Source organism: Carcharodon carcharias, chromosome 1, assembly GCF_017639515.1.
Source record: "Carcharodon carcharias isolate sCarCar2 chromosome 1, sCarCar2.pri, whole genome shotgun sequence".
In the NCBI taxonomy this organism is placed as follows: Eukaryota; Metazoa; Chordata; class Chondrichthyes; order Lamniformes; family Lamnidae; genus Carcharodon; species Carcharodon carcharias.
In genome coordinates, this window is record NC_054467.1 from 70,825,520 (window position 1) to 70,840,962 (window position 15,443).

The 15,443-nt window shown below is 42.9% G+C and overlaps 1 protein-coding gene across 1 annotated transcript in view; it reads left to right on the forward strand.

Annotated features, from left to right (window-relative positions):
- Positions 1-15,443, forward strand: part of fhdc1 (FH2 domain containing 1) — an 89,240-nt gene that overhangs the window by 44,811 nt on the left and 28,986 nt on the right. The window contains exon 3 of the mRNA XM_041194622.1: positions 11,002-11,104. Within this exon, the coding sequence (XP_041050556.1) occupies positions 11,002-11,104 (103 nt within the window). The remainder of the gene's footprint in view (positions 1-11,001; positions 11,105-15,443) is intronic.

Sequence of the window (15,443 nt, forward strand, 5' to 3'; positions counted from 1 at the left end):
GCCAGGAAAATTTTTGGCTTCACCCACCTTGGGAGAAATTGGTGCAAGGGCAATTTCTCTCTTCGTTGCCAGGGGCTGGTGCAGGTGGAGTCAGGCCAACTGACCCAGGGAGAAGTGCGGAGGCAGCCACAGGGGCTACTGGGTATGGAGGCGGTCTGTTCAAAAGGCTCGCATCAGTGCTGTGGGAGCTTGTACCAGGTAAAATAAAAACACAAAGGCCTTCCATCCCTCACACCCCACCACCTTCCAAACACTTCCCATGTACTATTCATGCCACCTCTTTCCCCCACACCCCATGACCCCTTTCCCCCATGCCAAGCTCTGCTCTTCCACCCACCCACTATGGTCCCTAATGCCTCCTATGCCAAGCTATGGTACTTCCATGCCCACTGATCCTCAATACACTGTCTAGAACCAGTGAATGCTATAGTGCATAGTGTTATATGTAAAATGTAAAAGAAAGCTTTGAAAAAAAGTGACTCATTCATAACTTTCTCCTATGTTCAAAATAAAGTCATTTCATTGCAAATTAATCAAGTGCTGATCGCCCAGCCTTTTAAATAACAAAAACCACAAAACTTGTGTAAACATTGGGGAGAATCTTCCGGTCGGCGAGCAGAGGCAGGGCCCGCTCACCAACACGTAAAATAATGTGGGATGATGTCAGGCGAAACTCCCAGTGTCACCCCGCATCATTTCCATTTTCAGGTCAGTGGGGGTGCAGCTGAGTCAGCTGTGCGCCCACCGACCTGTCAATGGCCTATTGAGGCCATTAATAAAACAATTTATGTAATTGACAGGGCTGCTCATCTAACCTTAGGGTTGGCTCCAGGCCAGGAGCCCGGGTGGGCTTAAGTAAAAGCACGAAACCTCATCCACGGGCGGAATGAGGTTTCATGAGGGTTTTTAAATATTTGATAAACATTTCAGTAAAAGTGATGGACATGTCCCAACTCATGTGACAGTGTCACATGAGAGGACATGTCAGGGAAATTTTTTCAACATTTGTCTTAGAAGTTTTAATTCCGAGCTTATCTCCCTGAGGCAACACTTAGCCTCAGGGAGATCAGTGCGCTCTTTCGTGCGCATGCGCCAAAGAGCACTCTCCCAGCTGAAGGAGTCAGGAATGCACCTGACCCCACCCCAGCCCACACAGGGAGCGCATAGCGCTTCCTGGCGGATGTCACGCCAATTACAGTCCGCCCATGTAAAATGGCAGCGCACCTCCAATTGGGGGCACCGATCGGAGGTGCACCTGCTCCTGTACTTCCCCGCCCCCCCAACAGGGGGAAAATTTTTCCCATTGTGAATTGACAGCAGAGATCAGAGAGCCTGAGCTGTTAATCAAGCAAATGTTTTAGTACTCTAATGGTTTTCTGGAGCCCACTATACACTATAGGGTCATTGGTCCTAGTATAGTGGGTCAGTGGGAATGAAAGTGCCATAACTTGGCATGGGGGCATGAAGAGTCATCGGGGCTGAATGGAAGGGCAGATCTTGACATAGGGGGCATTAGGGAGCATTATGGGTTGGTAAAAGGACAGAGCTTAGCATAGGGGACATGAGGGGGACATTAGAAGTTAGCTTTTAAATTGATCCCTCATTCAGACTAGGGTACACAACTCCTCTAAGGGGCCATGAACCACAGTTCTTTAAAAACCTGGCCTGATTCCATGAAAATTGTGGAGGAGTAGGAGATGCCTATCTCCGCAATGGAGTCAGCCAGGTCAGGAGTGCCAGATGTGAGCTTCTGACCGGAACTAGCCCCCATCTTTTAAATGCATTCCTGACAATCAGACAGCTCAGGAATGGGGTTGGGAATCCCAGAATTGGGATTGTTAAAGGGCTCCTGAGTCATCCCGACTTGGTGAAAATCCAGGCCTGCATCTCTTCAGGGTGACAGTCACATCCTTGTGTGACATGTTAGCAGGAGAGATTGCCTCAAACTGGTGGCCACTATTCCTGTGGTGTTGAAGGAAACAGTGGCCTTAAATTTTTTCACCTCAGGGTCATTCCAGGCAACACCTGGAGACCTTTGCTGGATTTTGCAGCCAGTGGCCCATCATTGCTTAAATGTTTTCACAGGTGCAATATTCAGGGGTGCCCATAAGTTCATTCCATTTGCACTGATAATGCCAGGCAAGCAGACAGAGCCAGAGTGTTTTGCTAACATTGCAGGATTCCCAGAAGTGCAAGGGGTCATCAATTGCACACATGTGGCAATTAAAATGCCATTGGTACAGCTAGGGGCATTTGTGAACAGAAAAGGCTTCCATTCCATCAGTGGGCACCTTGTATGTGACCATAGGCAAAGGATAATGCAGGTGTGTGCATGCTATCTTAGTAGCAGTCATGACATGTACATACTTAGACACTCCCAGATGCCGAGCATGTTCTGTGCACCAGAACCTTTGGATGGTTGTCTTCTGATTGATAAAGCTTAACTCTTTAAGAAATGGCTCGTGACTCCAGTCCAGAACCCGCACAGTGAGCAGGGCAAGTGGCACAATGAGTACCACACTTCCACTAGGGCCAGCATTGGTCTGCTCAAAATGAGATTTTGATGTTTGGACCAGTCAGGTGGCCCTCTTCAATGGTCTGCTGCTCGAGTCTCACTTATGGCCATGGTATGCTGTGCCTTGTACAATCTGGCGTTCCAGACAGAGGAAGCCCTGGCAGCAGAGGGTCAAATGGAGCAAGCCCCATCCTCTGATGAGGACTCTGAGGTTGAGTCTGATGATGGGGAGGATGGGCCATACCAACCAGCTATGCAAGCCGGTGCACTTTGGATATCAGAGAAACGTGAGATTTGCTAATAACGTGAAGATTTAACTGCCAATCTGTAATTTGATCTATGAAACCATCTTGGCCACTCTCACCTTTGCTTGGTATCTCCCACTCATCAGCACCTGGCATGCCTGTGCATGTGCCAGTGTAAAGGTACTAAATGAGGCCGATGAAAGGGGCCCATATGAGCACAGACTGCTCATCCACCGGCCTGAGGCCCACCTGGCCCTCTCTGTTTTCCTAAGAGGAACCAGGACCTAGCTGCGACTCCACTTGTTCACTTTTCGCCTTGGCTGAGGGCACTGGAGCTCAAGTACAAGGTGATGGAATGCAGGTCAGAACACACACCCAGTATCTTATCAGTGAGCTGCTGGGTTTGTCCCTCCATGACAGTCACTAGTTTCTTGATGGGAGAAGCCATATATTGTGATGATCACAGTGCTCATGGACACCTCCACAGTCTGTGCCAGTGTGCACAATCCCGCTGGAAGCACTGCCACATCTCCATGTACTTTGCGCTGTACATCTAGCATCTGCCTCCTGATGGAAGACTCCAGAGGTTCATCATGAGACTGGGGCTTGGCATCTAGGTCACCTCCAACACTCTTCTGAGTATCAGAGGCCTTCTCTGTCTCGGTCTCTGACAGCTGGTCTTGTGACTGTGATGTGCTCGCATCAATGTGTGAATCCCTTTGAGCCAACTCGCACGTTCCCACTGTGATGAGTGTATCTGTGCTAGTGCTAGGTGCAGAGCAAAACTGTTACTCTGAAGCCTCTGAGGCTCCCTCTTCCTCCTCCTCGGATGTTAACATGAGTCCATCTGGGATGGTGTGTGCAGCTGCCAGCATTTCACCTGTGTAGGTAACAAATAAGGAGTATGAAGGCCTCCTTCACCATTTGGCATGACCACACAGACACATTTCCGAAAAAATTGCACTTGCGTCCTACGGAAAAGGTAACCATGGTTTAAACCCCAGCCCCTTTAACATTGAGACACTTAACCATCCCCAAACTCTGCAAGTCTCCAATGCCAAAACCCATTGATGATATTTCATCACCAACTTCTCCAGTGTCTCTCTTTGCCATGCCTGCCCACCTGCCACCAATCATTTGCAGCCTGGAGGAGGATTCGTGGGGAATCGTTGTCCTTGGACTGAGCCCCTTCACAGCTCCTTCCTTCATTCTTCCAGGCAAATGGTGGCCTTACAGCCTCTGTGGAGAGACAGGCGGAGTTAAAGGGTAGAATTATAGTCTTCTTCTAAATGCTTGTTATTCAGAAGGGGAATGGAATGGGTGTGCTCCAATATTCTTTCCTCCCTGACTAGGTTCCTGAATGCAACACTGCTGGCACAGTAGCCATCAAAATGTAAAAACAAGCTGATGCCTGCTACTCCAGTAGTTCAATGGATTTAACAGTCTTCTTGGTAAAAACTTCTGCCTCCAAATGAATATTTCTGCTGCAGCATCTGCCAACCCATGCCGGGGTGCCTTTAAATGGGTGGCTATGACCGACTTCCAGCTCATGGCCTGACCCCTCTCTATCCTGCCCTGTAGTCCTGATTGGGCAGGCTGCCCACCCTTCCCTTATCTAGTTGGCCAGCTTCCTGGCAGCAGCCTGCTAATTGGCAGCAAGACTGTCTCTGTCTTTAAAAGGTGGGAGCGGGAGTTGGTGAATCATACGCTTTCACGTCGGATTCCCACCCTGTCCAAAAGTGTAAAATTCACCGCCACTATAGTGACTGTCAAACCTCTGGGGAGGATCAGGCATGAGCTACCGCAGCATGAAATTCGACCCTACAGCACTTATTTCACATCCAAAACCATGAGCAAAACATGCAGTTTCTCCCCCCATGCTTTCTGACTGAGCATATTTGCTCATCTCAGCATAAAAGTAGAAATCTGCACTTGAGAAGGATTGGTTAACAATAGTTGATAAGGGTGGGGCCAACCCTGGTCCGAAAATATTACAGGGTGATCATAATATTAATGCTCTTGAAAAACTTGTTAATTTCTGTGAATTTTAACTTAAGAATTCAACATATTAACTTTAATAATTATTCATATGGAGAAAGAATAGCTCTTAGATCTGGGAAACTATGGTACATTATCTAGTAGTACTTCTTAGACAGATGATGTTATGTTGCTGCCTCCACAAGAAAATTTTTTCTTGAGCAGAAAATCTTTTAAAATTATTTTTTAGTATTTGCCTTAATTTTCAACTGATTGGCTGGAGAGAGGCAGAGTGTGACATTTGACGCACTGGAGGCAGCTATATTCAGAGATGATCATGAGCACCCAAAGTGATGGATTGCAGGCCAGTAGCATATCACCTACTTATCCAAATGCTTGTTTTAAATTAACCTTTTCCCCTTCAGCTAGTAGTAGGTGGGATATGCTGCTAAAATTGTAGTTATATTTTCAGTGTTAGTCTCTGATCATTCTTGCTGAGATTCGTAATTATCTATGTAGAAGAGTTTCACCAGCAGCGGTCTTGGGGCCAGTGCGATTCTTGGTAGGGATACCAGTGAAAAGTAAAGCAACCTGTAACAGAAAGCAAAACAAAAATGCAGCTCATCCCCAAATGATCGAGAAATTTAGTAAGTCTGGTCCAGCATAACATTAAGATACTGCTATGTTAGATTCCAGGCCTGAGTTGAGTTAGATGATCTCAGCCATTGACCCTATAGGAAAGGATACCTGCTGATTCCAGTGTGAGCAATATGACACTCAGCAGTTACACCCAATGTACAGTATGTCCTCACTTAGCCTGAAATCATGGCTATCAGTGAAGCAGCTTTAAGTTGTTCATGGCTTCCCATAGGAATCAATGTTAAGCCCAGAGTTAGATTCCTTTGGACATTTCTCGCCCAGAAAAACCAATGCCCAAGTTGAAAGACTGTATTGTATGTGTGCAGCACTGTGCTTTCCTACCTGGAATAAATTGCAAAATAAAATAAATCACTAAATATAATTGAAATAATATACAAATTCAAATTAAAATAACACTAAGTAACTCAAACAAGCTCTGAGTAGCACAGCTTCTGTGTCTCCCCCACAGCATCCTGAAACTCAGCTCAATTTTTTGTTTGCTTTCCTTTCCCACTCCGTCTCTCTCTCTTTCCTTTCCCTCTCTCTCTCTCTCTCTCTTCCGCTCTGGGGGAACCTTGGATTGAACCAGGGGGCCGGTTACTCATACTTCATCACCCAGTTGGCAGCTTCCCATCCTGAGCTGCCATGGCACCTCTCTGAGTGGCGGTGATTGTCCCGACTGAGCCTCTGGGGTCAGGCTCCCTGCCCTGCGCTCCTGCTTCCGGATCTTGGGCCTCACTCTGTCCCTGTAGCATCAGCTTCCGATGACGGCAGCAGAGGCTATGGCATCAGAACATGGTGGCAGCTGGCCCAGAGTGCAGCATGAGGGGCCGGGGGTGGGGGGGGTGGGGAGGTGGGGGCAGAATGTAAATGATGTAAAAGTGAAATTTGGGACTCAAATCGGAAGAACAGTCGCTAAAGAATAAATAACGTTTAACAGGGTGACTTAAAGTGAGGACTTATTGTAATTGAATAGCCACTGCTCCTAAATGCCTAGGCTTATTCATAAAGAATTATTCAATGGGAAGTGCACAGGGTGCCACACCAGACATATATAAAAACCAGACACCAACCTACCTACAACACAAAGATACAAACAAACTAAGCAATGGAAATAGTATGCTGTAGGCAGAGCTAAGTGGTCCAACAACCGACAGATGAGATCAAAGCTCAGCAGTCCTGTCTCATTCAGTTGTGACGGGTGGAGGACAATTAAACAATTAACAGGTGGAGGAGACTGCATGACATTCCCACCTTCAATGATAGTTGATGTGGGTGCAAAAGACAAGGTTGAGGCATTTACAACCATCTTCAGCCAGAAGTGCTGAATGGATGATTTATTTTGGCCTCTACCTGAGATCTTCACCATCTTGGATGCCAGCCTTCAGCCACTTCAACTCACTCCACATGACATCAAGAAACAATTGAGTGCACTGGACACAGCAAAGGCTATGGACCCCGACAACGTTTGTCTATGGTGCTGAAGACTTGTATTCCAGAACTAGTTGCGCCAATAGCCAAGCTGTTCCAGTGTAGCCTGACAGCAGTAATGTGGGGATTTGCCCAGGTATGTCCAGACCACACAAAGGCAGGATAAATCCAGTCCAGGTAATTACCATCCTCTCAGTCTACTCTCTGTCATAAGTAAATAAGAAAATAAGACAATGAGGCTACTCATGCATGCACCAAGACCTGGACAACATCCCAGCATGGCAAATAACATTTACACGACACAAGGGACGGGCAATGAATCTTCAACAAGAATCTAACTACCTCCCTTTGACATTCAGTGGCACTAACATTGCTGAAACCCCCATCATCAACAGCCTGGGGGTTACCAATAACCAAAGATTTAACTAGACCAGCCACTTAAATACTGTGTATACAAGAGGATGTCAAAGGCTAGGTATTCTGCAACAAGTTCTGCAACCTCCTGGCTCCCCAAAACCTTTCCACCATCTACAAGGCACAAGTAGGAGTGGGCTGAAGTACTCTCCACTTGTCTAGATGAGTGCAGCTCTAACAACATTAAAAGTTTGACACCATCTCGTGCAAAGCAGCTTCTTGATTGGGAGTCCATCCCCCAAGTTAAACATTAACTCTCTCCACCACTGGCGCACCTTGGCTGCAATGTGTACTACTCACAAGGTGCACTGCAGTATTTGATCAAGGCTTCTTTGACAGTACCTTCCAAACCTGTAACCTGTAGCACCTAGAAGGACAAGGGCAACAGCACATGGGAACGCCACTACCTGCAAGTTGCCCTCCAAATCACACATCATCTGACTTAGAAATGTATCATCATTCCTACATCATCACTTCTGGCCAAATTCTGAGAACATGCTCCCTGTCAGCACTGTGGGTGTACGCCATAAATACCACAGCAGTTCAAGATGGCAGCTCACCATCAGCTATTCATGGGTAATTAGGGATGGGCAATAAATGCTGGCCTTGCAGCACCTGTATCCCATGAATAAATAATCTACTTGCATAAGCTAAGAAAAAAGTTATCACATCCTCAAAACACCCCAAAGCATTTAATAGACAGTTAATTACTTACAACCTGCTGTCACTGTTATATGGGCAAATGCAGCAGCCAATTTGTATAAGCCAAGAGTCCACAAACAACAAAATGAATGGCTTTTTTTGTGCTGTTGGTTGAGAATTGTGACATCGCAGGATCTCAAATTATTTCTTCAGGTAGTGCTGTGGAATCTTTTAACATCGACCTGAGCAACTGGAACAGGCAGACGAGATCTTGGTTTAAAACCTCATTGAAATGATAGCATCTTCAATATTCCTGTAGTCTCTCAATATTGCATTAAATTGTCTGCTTAAATTATGTAGAGGAATATTCAAGTGAGGCTTTAGTGACCTTCTAACTCAAAGGCAAAACTGTGAACAAATAAGTTAACCTGACACTCATTAAAAATACCAAACAATTACCAATGGAATGGTACCTTGATCTTAAGGAGAGAGATAAAAAGAGGAAGTTGGAGAGCGGAAGTGAAAATTCACTCGAGTATACTGCAGTGACAGTCTCCCAGGAGCTACCTGCAGAAAAAGAGAAAGAACAACCCATGAGTGTTTGGTGGATACCAAAAACAGCCCATGCAATCTGTGTTTGGTTTATTATTGGTCATAAAGCATCTTCCAAACCCATGACCTCTACTACCTAGAAGGGCAAGGGCAGCAGATGCATGGGAACACCACATCATCTCCTTCAAGCCACTTACCATCTTGACTTGGAAATGTATCACCATTCCTTCACTGTTGCAGGGTCAAAATCCTGAAATTCACTCCCTAATAGCACTGTGTGTGTACCTACACCACGTGGACTGCAGCGGTTCATGAAGGTGGTTCACCACCACCTTCTCAAGGGCAATTAGGGATGGGCAACGCCCACATCCTGTGAAAGAATAAATAAAAGATAAATTTCAGTGAATAGGATTGCAGTAATTCTACAATGAGAACGTTAAAAGTGAGGCGGACTTTCTTGTGAAATAGTGGGATATATATTCCACCATTTTAGACATTTTTGATATTTTGTGTTTATGTGAACAGTTGATGCATTTGTGTCACTCAGAGACCATAGATGTAATTTTGTAGGTTAATTCTGATAAATAATTTTTTTCAAATTTCTCTGCGAGTTGGATTTCCACCCCCCCACCTTGAGAGCAAATAAAACATCGAAATTTCTCCAGTGTTGTGTTTTTATGATGGACACAAATATCCTTAGAGTTTTAAACACCCTTGAAGAAATTTTAATGGCCTAAAATGGCTGTGTTAAGACCCTCTGACGTTGTAAGCCTGTCTATTAGTTACTCCTGGCCTTATTGAACCAATAAGATTGATAAATTATTCTTTGATAATTCAGGTCAGAAAGGCATATTTGCGAGGCCATGCACAATGCTGTAAATTTCATTTGTAATGGGGAAGAAAATTCCATTCTGGGAAGGTTCTTATTGAACCTTCTTTTAAAGTTGATATTTTATAGCACTTACTAAACTGGTAAAGTTTTAAATGTCCATGCCTATTAATTTCAACCATTAGACTTAGGCCTGTGAGGTTGAAGAGCTTCACTGATTGCAGTGAGTTTCAATGCCTCAGTCATCCCCTGTTGTAAATTTCTGCTATTGTTGGTCAGGTTGCCACAGCAACAGCCAGTAGTATAGTGGTTGGAAAAATGAAGTAAAGCAATGAACGTATATCATCCACCCTATAATAGAAGTTGCTTTTTTGAGTGAGGGTATATAGTCCTATTTTTATTTATCTTTTTCCCCATCCTTTTTTCAGACCGTGCATTAATATTATAGTTGGTGGTCTACTTCTGGGTCCTCTGAGAACAGACTACTCTTCCTCTGAGAATATTGGGGGGATGGGGGGGAATAACAAGTTAAGTTGCAATGTGGTTGGACAGATGAACCCTAGTTCCAGGCTTGTTGCCTTTTAAATATCTTATCAGCAATGAGATCAGATGGTGGAGAAGTGCAGATTTTACTAAACTCCTTTATAAAATATGAGAATTGGCCAATTGGAAAAATTAATCTTTTATTTTAAGTTAGAGACATTCTTCATATGCTTTTCTAAATAAAAGTGTTTGCTGATTGGGAACTGGAACACGAGGGCACCCTTCAGACACTGCCACTAATAATTTACTGAGCTGATAGATGTTTTTTCAGATGAATTTCCTTTCACTTCAGGCATTGTGACTAACAGATGGCGCCAGCATCACTACATCCTTCAAAGTGTTATCTCTTTGTACCCCACCCCCACTTCCCCCACCCCAATCTGCAACATCAATTTCTAAACTTCATTTGAAATCCCTGCCTTGACTTGTTATTGATGTAATTGTTGTTTTCATCAGCACATTGATGAAGAATAATTTGAAGTACCTTCAGACCTACATATAAAATACTTTGTGGAATGTTTAGTTATTTAATGTGTGCTTCTTAAATAAATTTTTCATTCATTGTATTTTTTTGTGTTGCTGCAGTAGATACTATAATTAAAAATATGTTGCCTTTGTAGAAGCATTATCTACTTATTTAAATCAGAGGTACAACTATCAGCAAAGATTGAAAGAATTACTGGAAAAATTGGAACTTGGACAAACAAAATTCCTGCCAAAAAATTCAGGAGAAGACACCTATCCTTATCCCCTCTAGTAATCATGAGTCATACAGCATCTAATTGCGGGTGTCATAAGGATACATGTGAATTGCAACTTAAATTTACAGCACTGCAAGCTGTGTTGCCACAAGGCTTATTTAGTACATTAGTAGCAGTATGTTCCAGGGAAAAATCAATATACAACTTGTGTACTGACTCACTTCATCACCTCAAATTGTTTCCACCAGGACCACTGCCAATGAGAGGCCTACAACTTGCAGTACTTCCTTCTAGTGTTACAGAGCTCAGAATGATCTCACAACCCAAGTTTAGAATCTATAATTGTACTGGTGCCTGTTTTCCACAGTTCAAGTAGATGAGATTTGTAAATTTCACATTCCCATTGCTACGTGATACCAATAACTTGAAACTTGGGATGCAGTCATTCTTTTGAATCTTCTATACTAACTGTACATCATTAAAATACTAATGGTTGTTTTCTTGTAATTTAAGGTCAAATCAATGCATCGTTGAAGATATTCGGTCAGGAAGGAGCGAGGCTTATGGCTCTGAGAAACTGCGTGAACTTCTCAAAATATTACCAGAGGCAGAAGAGGTCAGACTTGTCAGCAGTAACTCTTTTGCTTCTCAATAATGAGAATGAGCCTGAATGATTAATAGGTTTAAGAACATGGGAAGGTACAGGACCTGAAAAGACTAAGCATTCCATTTATTCAGTGTTACCATCTGACATCTCCGTTCCTCAATCACGCATTCCTTCAAATATCTATCCAATTCTTCTTTTTTGCATGCTGTCTGCCTTAGCAGACGATCCATTCTGCATGTTCACCATCTTCTGTGTAAAAAGTTAAACTGTGCATCTTCCCTCTTGCAGGCTTAAACTCCTTGCTGCTAAAATTTGTGGTGATCTAAAATGCATGATTAGAGTTCTGAATATTTTTTCCCTTCAGAATCCTGAACACTTGAGTATTGTTTCCTTGTGTCCTCTTTTCTATAAAGAGTCCCAGAACCCTGCTTTATAGTTCAGGGAACATAAGCTATTTATTAGATTTGATCTTCTTTCTGCACTGCCTGTAATTTGAATATCCTTGCAGTAGGGCAAATGGAATGGTACACAGTATACTAGGTGTAGCAGTATCTTGTAAAGACTCATTACCTCCTGTGATTTGTGCTATATCCCTTTGGATCTGGCTGGGTTTCTTTACTGCTGCCATATACTATAATATTCATTTCAGTGAGCAATTCAAAAATTCAAATTCCTGTCATGTGTTGACTGACCATTAGTCAACAGTACAGCTGGTTATTTCTGCTCCCTAGTTTTATTGCTTTGCATTTATTCACATTGAATACCATTACCCGCTAATCAGTACAACTTGTCCTGAAGTATTTTTTATTTGGTCTGCCTCTGCTTTAGTGATTGAAAGCCCCCTCCCAATTTCTTGTTTCCTGCAAACTTAGTCTGCTTAGTTATTGTCCACAGCTCAAAATCATGCATATACCCTAATAGTCACTCCTTGTCATGTCTGCTGGTGTGGCATAGTTCAGTGGTGGCAGCCTCGCCTCTGACTCCAAATGCTGCAGGTTTAAGTCTCATTTGAGTACAAAATCCTTTGATAATCCTCCCATCTATGTACTAATAAAGTGCTGCACCACCGGAAGTGCAATTTTTTTTGAATGAGATGTTAAACCAAGACCTCAGGTGGATGTAAAAAGTTCCATGGCACTAATGTGAAGAAGAGGATGGGAGCTCTCATTGATATCCTGGCCAATGGTTAAATCCTACTTGGGAACAGCTACATAATACACCTGCCCATCACCATCACCCTTGTGCTCGTTGACCTACACTGGCCCCCAGTTAAGCAACACCTCAGTGTTAAAATTCTCAAACTTGTTTTCAAATCCCTCCATGGCCTTGCACCTCTACCCCTCAACCCCCAAATTCTGAGATATTGCATCCCTAAAATTCTGATCTTTTGTGCACCCCCGATTTTAACCCCTCCACCATTGGCACCTGTGCCTTCAGATGTCAAAGCCCCAATCTCTGGAATTCCCTGCCTACACCTCTTTGCTTCTCTGCCTCTTTGGACACTCCTTAAAACCTATCTCTTTGACCAAGCTTTTGGCCACCTGACCTAATATCTCTCTATGTGGCTTGGTATCAAATTTTGTTTGATAATGCTCTTGTGAAGCACCTTGGATTGTTTGACTACATTAAAGGCATTATATAAAGACAAGCAGTAGCTGCTGTTGTATTTTGAAACATATAAATAAGGAAAATACTCAAGATAAAATAATGGCCCAGATTTTTGCAGTTGGAATGATGGTGGAACTGTCAGCGTTCACCATAATTGCCCTTGAAACTGCCAGCAACGTCTGTCATCGGAACATGTGCAGTTAAACACCTGCTGCTGCACAAGGTGCAGTGTTAATGTCCCTTCAGATGGCAATCTTTGGAAATTACTGAACTGACAAGAACTCTCCTTTTACATTGTAATGTCACTGTTAATAACCCCTGAAAAAGGTACACCTTGTTAATGAAGTGTAACTGGGTTTTTAATGGTGCGTTATGATATTACAATTACTGAGCAACCTCTCATGGAAAATTAATTTTATGTATGTGTAATATCAAGTTTTTCCATTATGATAAAAATTCTGTGTTTTTTAAAATAGATTTTGTTTTAAAGTTTATTTAAGATGTTTCAGCTCCTAACGCGTATGTCCCAATCTTTATTTTGCTCTCTGGAAAATGTGATCTGGGACCTAACTGCATATACCCACCTTTTCCCCATGTCCCTTAATATTTTTGGATAACAAAAATCTATCAATCTCAGGTTCAAAATTAACAATTGACCTAGCATCAATCGCGTTTGCACAAGAGAGTTCTAAACTTTTAGCCCTTAGTGTTTTTCCTAATTTCACTCCTGATAAGTCTGGCTCTAATTTTATACTATGCCCCTTAGTCCTAGCAGAAATGGTTTTTGTACCTAGCCTATCTGTTTTCCTTAACATCTCAAAAACTTTGAACTTGACCTTTTTGAATTCCAGGGGATATAACCTTAGTAGGTCTAATCTCGCCTTGTAATTTAACCCTTGGAATCCAGCTATCATACTGGAAAATTTACACTGCATTCCCTCCAAGACTAATTTATCTTTCCTAAGATGTGGTACCCAGAAGTGCTCACAATACTCCAGGTGTGGTCTAACCAGGGTTTTGTACAGCATTACTTCTATCCCTTGTATTCTAATACTCTAGATATGAAGGCCAGCATTCCATTATTGTGTTTGATCAATTTCAGAACCTGTGTATTATAATCATTTATGTGCCCGAACCCTCAAATCTCTCTGGATCTCTTAATGTTTCTAACCTTTGGCCATTTAGAAAGTATTATCTTCTAAATTGAAATCCATTTACCACAGTTTTCCCATTTACTTTATCTATTAATATCTCTTTGTAATTTTATGCTTAATGTCATCACTGTTGCTGGTCACCTGGAGGCTTGGCACCAGATTCAAATTAACATCAGGAAAGGTGAAATCCATGCCACAGGGATCACTAGATTTCTGTTGGCAGCTTTCTTCAAGGTCAGCAACTGACTACAAAATCCAGGCCCATCACATTTCTCAGCAATGCTGGGCAAAAGGGACACTTTTTGTAACCCTTTCATTGAGTATTGCAAAGGGCTTCCAAGACTTAAAATACAAAAGGTGATTGATTACAGAGCAGTGTCTAACCTATTTTAAAAATGTGACACTTCAAAAGGGACAGTGGGCTCATAAAACCTGCAGCAAGTGCCACAACGAGTTTTTTCCTCTTAGCTGAAATGCTTTAAAAATTTAATTGGTTCTAGTCCTGGAGAATGGGATAAGGCCAGGGATGCAACTAGTAGGGAAATGCCTACATGTTTAAAATGGTAAAGCAGGATCAGAACAAATTCGACGCCTATTAATTCCAGTTTTTAAGACTTCTGGTGTCTTTGAGCTACTTGCATACTGATCCAGCACTATAATTTCTGACTCACAAATGTTTTAATTTTCCCCTTCTTGTATTTACCCACTAATTATTGTTTATCAAGTTTGTTGAGACTAGGTTCAGAAAATTGGTGTGTTTATTTCTTATATAAATACAGTGCTGCAAACTGAAATTGGTAAAAGTGACCATGAAGGGATCAGATTAGCATTAAAAACCCATCCCATCACAGATGCCAGTCTTCAGACAATTTGATTCACACCATATGACATCAAGAAATGGCCGAAGGCACTGCAAAGGCTACCTTAGCCACATTCTGGCTGTCGTGATGAAGACTTATGCTCCAGAACTTGCCTCTTCCTTAGCCAAGTTGTCCCAGTACAGCTACAACACTGGCATCTACCCGGTAATGTGGACAATTCCCCAGGTATGTTCTGGCCATAAAGAGCAGGACAAATCCAACCCAGCCAATTACCGTCCTACCAGTCTACTCTCGGTCATCAGCAAAGTTGATGGAAGTTGTCATTGCCATCTAGCGGCATTTACTCAGCAATAAATTGCTTACTGATGCTTCCACCAAGGCCACTCAGGCCCAAACCTCATTATAGCCTTGATCTAAAAGATCAAGGACAAAAGAGCTCAATTTCATAGGTGAAGTGAAAGTGACTACCCTTGACATTATTTGATTGAGTGTGGCATCAATAAGCCTTTGCAAAAATGAAGTCAATGGAAATTAAGGGGAAAGCTCTCCATTGGTTGGAGTCATACCTAACACAAAGGAAGATGGTTGTTGTTGGAGGACCATCATCTCAATCCCAGGACATCACTGCAAGAATTCCTCAGGGTAGTGCCCTAGGCCCAACCATCTTCAGCTGCTTCATCAATGACTTGCCCTCTATTGTAAGGTCGGAAGTGGGGTTGTTTGCTGATGATTGCACAATTTCAGCACCATTCGCAATTCCAAAGA